The sequence below is a fragment of the Ambystoma mexicanum genome, chromosome 11, assembly GCF_040938575.1.
Source record: "Ambystoma mexicanum isolate Mex_15411 chromosome 11, UKY_AmexF1_1, whole genome shotgun sequence".
Lineage (NCBI taxonomy): Eukaryota > Metazoa > Chordata > Amphibia > Caudata > Ambystomatidae > Ambystoma > Ambystoma mexicanum.
Window position 1 is genome coordinate 1,184,119,685 of NC_090934.1, and position 12,509 is coordinate 1,184,132,193.

Below are 12,509 nucleotides of genomic sequence, written 5' to 3' on the forward strand. Positions count from 1 at the left end.
GGGGGCATCCATCTTGTCCCCATCAAAGCACTACAAGTCCAATCCCCAATGTTATCCTATGGGAGTGAGTGAGTCTGGTGCCACAAGCGCCAAGTCTGACTCCAAGTGGGTCTTTGGAGGGATGGAGAGGCCCTTGAGGGCCATGTGGGAGATTGTGACCTGGCTCCAGCCTGACATCTTGGGAGGGCTGGGGACATGAGGGGCAGGAATCATGACACCAAGGCAGGATTGAGGATAGTAAGGTGCAAGACTGTACACCCAGCATTATTTGTGGCAGGTATCTACTAACCAGGGGACAGCGCCCATGACTGCACAAAAAACAGAGCAATTCAGTGAGACAGAGACATGCAAGGTGGAAGAAGATGCACTTGAGGGGGAAGACGTGCTTTGTATTGAAGGATCATCAACTATTGATCAGACTGATGGTGTCAGAAGGACTGGGACTGCTGCAGTGAGATTGGAGGAGGACTGGACAAGTGAGGTAGCTGTGAGTGCACGGTTACCATATCACTATTCAGCACAGGGAGCAGAACTAGTGGCCCTAATACTGGCCCTAGAGCACAGCGTAGGCAAAAATGTGGCGATACATTCTGACAGAGCTCACGTCACATCAGCAGTACATTCTGGAAAAGCGTGATGGCTCAGGAAGGGGTTCAGAAGAGCAGATGGGACCCCTGTACAGCACGCGCTGCTGCTTAGGCAAATTGATTGAAGTGATCACATATCCGCGGGAGCTAGCACTTGTGAAGTGTCAGGCACACACCAAGAGGGAGGACGCCATTTCAAGGGGAAATGTAGCAGCAGACTAGGCGGCAAAATGTGCAGCGCATTTTGGAAAACGGCGGGAACTGGAGGAAAGGCCCATGGTCCTGGGAGGAGTGAGAAACATGGTGATGAGAGAAGGGTACACCTATCAAACTCAAATTATGGAATTCCAAGGTTGCAAGGAGCTGCACCAGCAGAGGAAAGGGAGCTCTGGGTGAAGAGAGGATGTTCCATGTCTCCAACAGATGCCTTATGGCGACAGAATAACACAGGGAAGGTGGTCATGCCATTGGCCCTACTGAAAACACTGGCACAGCTACACTATCCAACACACACAGGAAAAGAGGTCCTTGCTACACATATTGGAGAAAAGTGGTTTTGCCCAAATCTAAACAAACATGTAGGCATATTCATTAGTACCTGTCGACTTGCCAGCAGTTCACGCCTGGACACACCCTGAGAGTTGTCAGAGGAGCCATACCCAGACCCGAAGGCCCATTTCTGCTACTGGAGATTGTGTGGACATTATCATGGTTGCCCATTCTCAAAGTGGAGAGAGGCTGGGCCATGTTCCCATGCTGACACCCACAGAGCTGCAACGTTTTTTGGTCCGGGAAGTATTCCCAAGATGGGGCGTGTGTGAAGTCCTGCGGTCTGACAATGGGCCCCACTTCGCCAATGAAATGTTCCAGTATATCACCACCCTGCTAGAAATTAATCACAAATTTGCCTGTTCGTACCACCCGCAAGCAAATGGAATGTGTGAACGCCTCAATGGCCACCTGAAGGAGCCTCAGCAAAACACCAAAAAGAACTGGCTTCACCGTTTGCCTCTGGCACTCTTTTCGAACTGTGCAACAAGCCAGGGTCCGACCACCCTTTATCGCCCCTCGAGGTGGCGACAGGATGGCACATGCATCTCCCCCTGGCTCCTCCCAATAGGGCATTGAAGGATTGTGAGAACAGTGCAGAGATATTAGGTCAAGAAATGTATGTATATGTCAGTTCCCTGGTTTCTAGCGCTACTTTTATCTCTCGCCAGATACAGAGGACACGGGCCAAGACAACAACCAAGTAACCCTAGATGACAGAACCAGAGAATGCAATAAAACATTTGGTGCAAGTGGGAGGCTCGGTTCTCCTGATAAACTTTACACAGCGCTGGAATGCGCCTAGGTTTACCAGACCTCACCTAGTGGAGGTCGTTACTGATCGAGCTGTCCGACTGGAAGGTAAAAGTGTCTGGAACCACATCCAGGACATCAAGCCCTGCAAAGCGGTGGCCTTGCCTAGCAGCACAGCAACGAAAACAGGGCCAACTTTACAGATCTCGATGGACTACAAGAAAGCACAAATACTCCTCAATTAGGGAAGCATGGCCACCCCATGGTCCGTCATTGCCAAACAGCTGGCGTAGCAACCGACATTCTGGTGCAGTTTGACAGCTGAAAAACATTGCTTGTTTTTCTTCTTTCACACACGCAGGTCGTGAATTAACAACTGTAATATATGTGCACTATACAGCTCAAACACTGTGGTTGTCCTCTCCCTCTCTCGCACATGCAGGCTGATGCATATGTTGTTATAATTGTGTAGGGAATTGCCCTGATTTTACCTCCTACAGACCACCCTGAAGCATTACACAACATGTTTGTCCACTATATAAGGAGACCCAGACGGGGGCGTGGCTTGGAGCCATGCAAGATAGACGTACTCACTCAGAGCTCCTGAGGATCCAGCGGCAAGAAGCTTTGTAACTACATTTGTATAAGCCACGCAATGACAGGGAAGCAAGATCTAGCAACGGCATGGGAGGCGGTGAGCCAAGATAAAAGCCCAACAGTGCTTCCTGCGCTGAGAAGCACTGCTCCGTACTAACACAGCTGGAAGAGGAACGATAAGAAGATGGTGGCGTAGGAGTTCGGAGGGAGAGGAGTCAGGAAGCCGTAGAAACAGATCGCTCACAGCGGAGGGAAGCCGATTCTCCAGTATGACAGCGGCTCCTAAAAGCTCCTACTGAAGTAAGTGAGGTCTGCCGGCAGATGGGAAAGCCTGATCGTTCTAGCAACACCGAAAAGAAAGTGGTAGTACATAGTGGTGCACAGAATCGAGCACCACAGTTAAGAAGATATATCTGGGAGGCGGTCAGCGAATCACTTCCAACCGCCACGGAAGAGACTAGCGAACTTCCCCTGGGAGACAGGAGCGGTTGATGCGGACACGGCGGAGGCCGGACTGAGACCAGCGGCGTGGCCCATTGCTGCTGGAAGTGGCAGTAAGGAGAGTGGGGGCGGGGGCCCAGCGCACAAGCAGTGTTGCATTATTAGCTGGGATGATGGCACCCCGATCCCCCACCTGCGACACAGAGGTGGCACGGCAGCGGGTGTAACAGGAGGCCGCTGGAATTTGCACCGTTGCCTACAGGCAAGACAGAGCTTTTCTACTGAGGGACAATGCAGGCAAAGAGGGAACTGTGACTGCAAGCCTCGGATACAGTGCCCACCGACAAGAGGTACTGAGGGGCAGATTGGTGGCTAGGATGACTGAGAACAGATGAAAGACAAACGTGGGAGACATGCAAGGGCCCTTCAAGTGGAAGCTTTATGTTGAGTGGCAGACAACGGGTCACAAGATGTGTGCACCAACAAAAAGCCCCAGGAAAAGACAATTCCTATCGGGGTAAAAGAGTCCCTCCCCCTCCACCATTACTGGGTGAAAGAGTCCCTCCCCCTCCACCATTACTAACGAGGCCGTGAAATTGGAGTGTAGACCAGTAGTCAGGAGACTGGACCCCTGCAGATGGTGACACCGCAAGGGGGGGGGTGGGGGGGGGTAGAGAGCTGAGTGCTTGCAAAGGACTGTGCATGCCCATGCCCTACTAGACCGTGAATCTGGTGTATAGGCCTCCGTTTGGGACGACAGACATTGCCTCTGCAATAATTTAAGAAACTGCCACATTAAAGGGGAAGTGCGCAGGAGCCCACAAGGGCAGTCTGGGGAGTAGTTAAAAATTAAAAGTGGCCAACTGAACTGAATAAGCAGGGTGGCTGGGCAGGACAGGCCTTGGACTTCCTCCCTCTGTCCCGACCTCGTATACCCGCAGGGGCCATATTGAACGATGGATGCGAAAAGATGCCACCACCGACCAGAGCCGATACAGTGGCAGGCAATGACAGGACCCGACGGTCTGCATTGGAAGTAGCCGGGAGGCCAGAGGAAAGTGCGCTGCAGAGTCCCGATACATTATATTCGCCCGGAGAGTGGAAGGTCAAATGGGTATAGCTTAGTCCAGTGGGACAAGGTGCATCCTGAGACTACAAGGGGCTGGAGCTGCACTGTAAAGAGTAGAGGAACAGAGGCACCAACCCACGAGCCCCGGTGCATCAGGACAGGGTGGACAGACTCCTTGACAGGGCAAGCAGCGTCTGCATCCTACGAGGGAAGTTGATAAACTCCGGAGAGACAGCAGTGCGCACCACATTTGGGGAACATAACAGAGCGGGCCGGACCTCCTTAAAACTAGCGGAAGCGGGGGCGCTACAACATCAAGGCAAGAGACAGGCATCGGCCCTTGAAAACATGGCGGAAACAGGGCTGCAGCAGATCCTGGTGGCCATAGCAACACTCCAAGCAACGCTAGAGGCCAAGATCGATGCAGTTGCCATAGACGTGGTGCTGTTGCGGCAAGACGTCCGAGCTATAGCAGAACGCACCGGTAAACTGGAGGAGCAGGTCAAAGAGAACACAGAAGGGAGGGCACAAACAGCAAAGGACATTGATGTCCTCCAGCAGAAAGTCAAATTACTGGAAGATAGGGCTGAGGAAGCGGAAGGACGGGCACGCAGGAACATCAGGATACATACATTGAGAACATGTTGCTCCAGGAAATCGGAGCAGAAGAAACTCACGCAGGGGTTAACGATAGAGACAGCACATGGTTCACTCATCAGAAGACCACCACTGGGTGCGCCCGCTCTCAAAGGCCTGTGATTGCCAAGGTACTAAACTATAAGGACTGTGAAAAGATCCAGGGCAGGCGGCGAGATACAGATGGCGTCCGCAAAGGTTTCAGTGTACCCTGACTACACATTCCAGGTCCAGAAAAGGAGAGCCCAGTACATCACGACCAAGGCCAGGCTCAGGAAGGCGGGCCTCAGGTATATGTTGCTTTACCCGGCAAAGTTGAAGGTGATACACAATGGCAAAGTTCTTTTCTTTGAGAGGCCGGTGGAAGCACACAACTGTATGGACAGTGCCCAGATACCGGACATGCCGGACCAGAGCCAACGTACGAGTAGAGTAGAACCCTGTACAGCCTGCAGTTATAGAACACATAATGTACATGTGATACGTGGAACTGGGCGCAGGCATGTTTAAGGTACATAGTGATAGAAATATGAATGTAACATGGAAGCAATAAGATTTGTTAACAAGGTAACAGGAGCGATACAGTGGGCACCGAATCTCAGTAGAGGGAACGTCAAGAGCAGACCCACTGCTCCCCCCTCCACCAACCCTGCCCCCGAATAGTAGTAGTTTTAGAGCCTCAGTACAGAGCCCGCCCGTAGGGCGCCAGTAGCCTGGTCTAGCAGCTAGGCTGTATGGAGCAGAAACGGGGAAGTCCCAGCATGCTTCGCATAGCGGGACAAGTGGAGTATGGTTTGAGATGGGGTTATGGTTGGAGCCTGACATGCATAGACAAACACTGGATCAAACTCCTACTGAGGCGGGTAACAGGTTGGTGGCCTCAGATACCCCGGTCTTGATAATACAATGACTGACAAATTATGAATTACGTGAAACATAGAAGAGTGAGAATGAATATCAAGAGGAATAGGGTGGGGTTAGCATTGTTACAGGAAACGCATTTGGATGCACAAAAGCAGGTAAACCTGGCGAGGGTATGGGGAGGAGTAATGGTGGGCTCTGCTTACTCGACATATACAAGAGGGGTCCTCATCTGGGTGGAACCTGATGTCCCATTTAAATTATTGACCGTGAAAACCGATAAAGAGGGCAAGATGGCAATGGTACACGGCATGTTGGAGAACCACGAGATATGCATTGTTAATACATATGCCCCCAACCAGGACGCCAGTGTTTTTTGGGTCCCTACAGGAGTGGGACTCTGATTTGGGGAGGGGACTTCAATTGCACATTAGACCAAACCAGTGGATAGATCGGATGAGAAACAAACAGCCGTCTCTGCTGTATGCCAAGGTATTGAACTCACTGCTAGAACACTTTCGATTTCGGGATCTGTGGAGGGCGCGCAAAGAAAGCAGGGAATACTCTCATTATTCCGCCCCACATAAGGTATATACAAGGTTATATGTGTTCGCAAGTTGGCAAAACAAAATCGAATTATCTGAGGCGTAATATCTAGCCAGGGTCCCGTCAGACCATTCCCCGCTCATAGTGAGATGGTGAGTGTCTGCCCATACCTACATGGAAGCTGAGAAGTGTTTCACTGCTAGACGATGCATTTGCTGAGCACATTCATAAGAGGACAATTGAGTATATTGTAGTGAATGAGGGGAGTATACAGAAGATGGACACAGTGTGGGAGGCGTACAAGGTAGTTATCAGAGGGGAAATGATAGAGACAGGGGATGTACAAAAAGTTATTATTAATGAACTACAGACATGGAAGAGAAACTGAAGGTATTAGAAGGGATGGCGAAGGTGAATAAGGAGCATGTGGGGGGGGGGGTACTAGATCTGAAACAGGCATGCCTAAAACAGTGGGATAGATTGGGAAAGTTCAACTATGGGAAATATTTGGACAGGAGCCATGCTCAAGGGGACAGGCCTGGGAGAATGCTAGCCTGGTTGCGTCGGCGGAGCGACACCAGATCCCCTATATGTTCCATCGAGAACAGGGCCCGGGAGATGATAAACACGCAGGTGGGTATTAAATGAGGTTCTCTCTGAATACTACAGAGCACTTTGCGCAGAACCCCCGGTGGGTGAGGATAGGGACCTGCTGGACGTGCTTGACCTCATTATTCTGCCCCGACTTGATGCAACTCAAGCGGAGTCATTAGAGGAACCCAGAACGCCAGAGGAAGTGGTAGCTACCATCAGGACATTGCGACTCCCCAGTGAATTTTACAAGGCCTACGGAGATACGCTGGCGCTGCTGATGGCGAAGATGTATAATGAGACCTATGTAGACCACATACTCTGACAGTTTGAGAGAAGCCCCGATAGTGCCATTATTAAAACCAGATAAGATGAGCACAGATTGCAGATCCTATAGGCCACTGTTGAATCAAGACAGCAAGATCCCTATGGCAATCCTGGCAAATAGGCTCTGCAGGATGATACAGGTGCTGATCCACCCGGATCAGAGCAGTTATGTACTCAGGGGGGAGACCACCACAGAACCTTGGGATCACAAGGGATTGTGCACAGTTGCTTCATTAGATGCGACTAAGGCGTTCGACTTGGTGCACTGGAACTGGTGATATGCCACAATGACAAAGATGGGGATAGTGCAGCTGATAAACATGAAATGAATGCAGCTGATATACCGAACCGATGGCCAGAGTTTGTACCGGGAGCGAGGAGCAATGGATGACATTGTAAAAGAAATAGACAGACTAAAGAGAGAATAAAGAGAGAATAACGATGAGAGACCTGTTCCCGACAGGGACAAAAGTGGACAATCCATGTGACCTAAGGAAGAATGAAGGGAAGTGGGCTTGGTGCAACCCCCGAAGGAGCATGCGCTTACATGTACTGGTCCTTTGATGATCGCGTAAATTATTATGAACACCTCAGAGGAGTGAAGAAGATATGCCGACTTAAGGAAGACGAGTGGTTCTATCGTGATGTGGTCGACCAGAGGGGAGACTGAAGAGGGAAGGCCGAAATCTACCCCTACTCTCCCCTCCCCAGGAATACAAATCATAAGAAGAACTGAAGGAATCATGACCGTTCATAACATTTGGGACCGACCCCCCCAATGCTCCTCTGATCGATAAATACGAGGACAGGTACCCACTCCGCCAACCCTACAGCCCAGGTCAAGCACAGACACTGCCTAGAGTGGATGAGGAGCCTCCGGATGCCCTTAAAGACACTTCAATTGACAGCCTTGATTAAAGTGCAGAGAAACATACTCAACCTCATTAGAGACACCACGACATAGCAGCGTTAGACATGAAGCACACATGCCATCTGCACATCGGGACATAATCACGCACCAGAATACATGAAGAACAGGTGCATACCGTTCTATAAGATAGGACAGTTACATATACATACTGTCATATTTTGTCATTAGCTTGACCGCAGCAACATGGAAACCGCAAGAAGCAAGAGATCCTGTGTAAAGGCTTGCAGAGGCTTATGTGTGATTCACTCTATGGAACTGCAGGAGCACCTAAGGGACCTACAGCGCCATACACAATTAACCTATTGATACTACAGAGTAGCACAACCATGCTAGGAGCCACGCCACGGCTGAGGCAAATTATAAATATGTCACAACCATCTCAGAGAAAGCTGAGCTGAATTCAGAGCAAACAGAAGAACAAACCATGTGGGACAGTGCCTGCTGCCAAGTTCGCCATGATGCGTGTGGCATTCCAGTCCCTTAACTGCAGTAACACCAGCACAGAAAATACAAATAATTCCCCACAAATTCAGACTGATTCAGAGCTGCAGAGCTCAGGTACAAGGTCTCTGGACACGTGACCGGCCAAGCCAATGATGTACCGAAACTAGCAGATGGGAAAGCAGAACAGTCTCACAACGTTTTGCAACAAAGTTGCTACAGAGGAGCCATGTGTTGCATAACGAGAAAGAGCACTCAGTCTGTGGTGGTTCACACATGTTATAATGCAGACACATAGGTTTTCTTATTACCTTGAAAAGGTACACTTCGAGCTAAGAACCGACTTCAGTTCAGGCCTGGGGGCAACAGCTCTAACCAATCGCAGATCAGGACCATAGGGGTGGGTAGCAACGGGCACGGACCAATGATCGGACCCTCACACTTCCAACATTGTAGAAGTAGCATTATTCAGGAATGATCCAGGCCAGCAATCTGACCTGGGAGAGCCAATAATCTAACAGTTATAGGGGCTGCTATGGGGGGTGGGGGACTACCACTCAGCGCCCAATTCACTCACTCAATAGGTTTTCTAGAGAAGGGCCAAGACTGTGGTGTCATGCCGACGACATTGTGCGACAAAACTGGCCTGCGAGCCAGAGCTCACTGAGATGTCCACGGATTGCTCTGTCCCTTGTACCGATCCCCGTTGGTTTTGGTTGTAATCAACCACAGTTCGAACTTGCTGTCTATCTGGGCTTGTGTTCCTTTTGGGAAGGGAAGGATTTAGGCCTTCTATGAGTTCTGATAACAAACTCCAAGGACCTCCACCCCTCCTCCACCTGCCTGGGAGTTATATCCTGCCATCTATGTAGCTCTCCTATACATCATGTACCATCTGCCTTAATCCTTCCAGAGATGTGGTTCATGTCCAAGGGACTGAACACAATACTACACCGAATACCTCAGCAGTGATTTAGAGTTCTAACCCCTAAGATTAATCACCTGAGCGAAGACCTCAAGTGCATTTTACACCCCCTCACAACCTTGGTTTCCGTTTCTCACGTCACTAAGCATCTAACCTGCGCCACCCTTCAGAGCATGTAAAGCTTCATCAAAGGCTAGTTTTCTCAATACCAACGCCAATGAAGAAAAACATTTGTGTTATTGTTTTTTTGTAAAACAACAGCGACTAGCTTAACAGCACAAGATGGAACAATACTGGAGAGGAAAAGCATGTCGGGAAGGCCAGAGGTAGGTGAGGTTAACTGTTCTTTTTGCTGCAGACCAGAGGTAACATTCCAGGAACCGGATACATAAAAGTTACACTTACCCTCCCATTTACCATGCTTGTGAGGAACCCTACAGATATGTAGAATTCCCCTCGTACATTCAACTCCTTGTGCAAGTACACTTAACGAACATTTAGTTTCTGATAATTCAGCCAGCTCCTACTCTAGCTGACAGTAACCTTTACACAACGAATATTCGATGGTTGCTGCGATAAACCTGTTGCTCAGAGGTGGGGTAGGGCGGTGACTACAGATGCTAGTGACGGTGCAACAATGGGCGACGCACGTGCTACTGAAGTGTGTTAATGGCTGATAAACAGCTAATCGTGGGATATATTGATGTATGTGGGGCTGGGGTATTATTAGTTAACACCTGCATATCACTGATCAGGAGCATCAGTGGTTGACACACACCTGTCATTGCTTGTCATGCGCCCGCTGCTCGGGGCTATTGGAGACGACACACCCCATGTTATGGATATTAACCAATAGTCCACCATCAGTTAGGGGCTTCACTGACCGGCAAACACTCGACATGTCTCTCAGGGGCATCGATAAATGGTACACACGGACTCATGGGTAGTTAAGGATAAAACATATATTATTCAAGTGAGTCGACTGTCACGAGTGAGCCCGCCCCACGACTGGCTGTCTACTTCCGTACAGAATATCCTACAGACGATGTTCCCTCAAGCCACGTCTGTAACAACAAACGCCCCTTTGGAAGAGACCCCTTTCTTATCGAACGCAAAGTCTCTCTGCTCAGACTGTCAGGAGTCTAACACGGAATGCACTGCCGAGCGCTTCTTACCTGGAAAGGGTTTACGTCCACCGGATCAGCGAAGGGGTTTGTGTCGAATCCAGACATGTCAGCGTGTGCTGGGCCCCCGGAGGGGGCACTGGGCAGAAGGCGAAGCGGCAGAGAGTACAGTTCGTCTTAGTGTCTGTCAGTGCCTTCGTTTCTTGGATTGGGGGATGCTTCCGGGTTCGCCCGGGCTTGTGCAAACTCCTTCCGCCACCTTCCAGTGTCGTGCTCAAGTGGGTGTGTTGTGTTCCCGTGGCGCCTGCTTCGACTATGACGTTCAAAGATAGGGGCGTGTCCAAACTAAAAGTGTTACTGGGCTGGGGGACCTGCGGAATGCGGAGTGCGTGACTCTTTGTGACTTCACAGACAGAAAACTAGGACAGTACGGAGCAGGTAGTCCCGGCGATGCGCATGTGCACAAAAGTGTCCGCGAGAAGCGGCCTAGTTAGAGTCAGGCGGAAAGACTTGAATGTATTCTCTTTTTTTTAAGAGGGCTCCCCTTCCGCACAACGTAGCCGAAGAAGTATCGAAAAGCCAGAGACGGTTCTGTCTGTTCACCTCACCCAGACCGGAGTTATTTTCCAAAACCTACATGTATCACATAACCCTTAAAACAAATAATAACTGTGCGAGAATGCAGATTTTCCATACTAACGTTCTGGAAAGTCATGATTCTGTTAAAGACACTGAGGTGAAGTATTATGCTTGCTTCTCTTACTTTAATGTCAAAGAATTATAAAAAAAAAAAACATGAACAACCAAACATAACTAAATTGCATTTCCCAAAAATCGATGGAAAAGAAGTGTAGTTCAGTCCAAAAGCATGTAACAGTCCTTAACTAATCACGTCCTGGCTGTTGTAAAAGTAATGCTTCCCCTGCATCAACTCCGCTTCTTTGATGTGAAGCTCCTGCTCTTTTGGCCGGCTACCGTGGATCCCGAAGGACCTCCGTGAGCTGCACCAGTTCCCTTTCAGGCCTTTTCAGGGTGCCTTCGAATCAGTGCCTGAAACTTAAGCGCAAGAATGCCAACAATGGTTGGGCTCTGCAGCTCCTTGATACATATTAAAAGCATGGCATATTCATAGTGTGACTTATAACATTAGTTCATACATTCCCCACTAGTATTCCCATACTGCAGCTACTCATGCGCTCAGTCGTGCCCTAAAGTACCGCCACTCTAGTCAGCTTAAACGCTTGAGGAGAACCATCTCCGGTTCCGGAAGCACCTCAAGACCTTCCTCTTCGCTTCTTCCTTTGCCCCTCTTCTCCCCTGCTGACCTGTTTTCTCTCTTGGCACTGTGCACCTGGCCACCCACTGTCCTTAGGGCCCAGGTACCTGCTCAGCCTGCCTCCCCCCTGTCCTGCCTCCGGCCCACCTATTGCACTGGGATCTATATCTGTACCCATACAGCCCCCCATCTTTCTTCTGCACTTATCAGATATACCCTATCTGAGCAATCATGCACTTGCCACTTGCTGGCTGCACTACCACCTCTTCATTGCCTGTATTTATTTATTTCACTTATTATGTATTCTTTTCTCTCCTCTGTTCTGCACTTTCCACTTCTCCCCCTTCCACGTACTTTCCCTCTTTTCCCTTCTCCGTGCACTTGCACGTTCTTAATGTCACTGGGCCTAGTAAGATCGTTTTTCTTATTTTTTTTTCTCCCTTGTTCCCCTCTCTTGGCTTGGTCACGCTCTGAAACACTTGTGTACGATATCATAACGCTCTCTTCCTCCTTTGCAAGGGTGGGATAATACTTCACCTCGGTGTCTTTAATAGAATCATGAGTTTCCAGAACATTAGTGTGAAAAATCTGTTTTCTATTTCAAGACCGGAGGCTCATATTATGCTTGTTAAAAGCTTACCACCAGAAATGCCACCTGGTTGATCGGCTTAAAATAGGACATTTAAAAGCGGACTCCGCTGACCAGTCTTCAGCTTTCATAATGTCCTCCAGTCTTGAACCTACTGTGAATGCTTTTGAAGCCAATGCGGCATTGACCCATGTTACCCACTTGGCAAGTGTCGCGCAAGAAACTGCCTTGAACGGCTTGGTCAAACCCACTAGCAGCTGCGTCGC

General features: G+C 49.5%; 1 protein-coding gene across 1 annotated transcript in view; it reads right to left on the minus strand.

The window, feature by feature from the left end:
• Positions 1-10,708, minus strand: part of SCAMP2 (secretory carrier membrane protein 2) — a 438,214-nt gene extending 427,506 nt beyond the window's left edge. Inside the window, exon 1 of the mRNA XM_069624513.1 lies at positions 10,430-10,708. Within this exon, the coding sequence (XP_069480614.1) occupies positions 10,430-10,486 (57 nt within the window). The 5' untranslated portion in view covers positions 10,487-10,708. The remainder of the gene's footprint in view (positions 1-10,429) is intronic.
• Between the last annotated feature and the right edge of the window lie 1,801 nt (positions 10,709-12,509).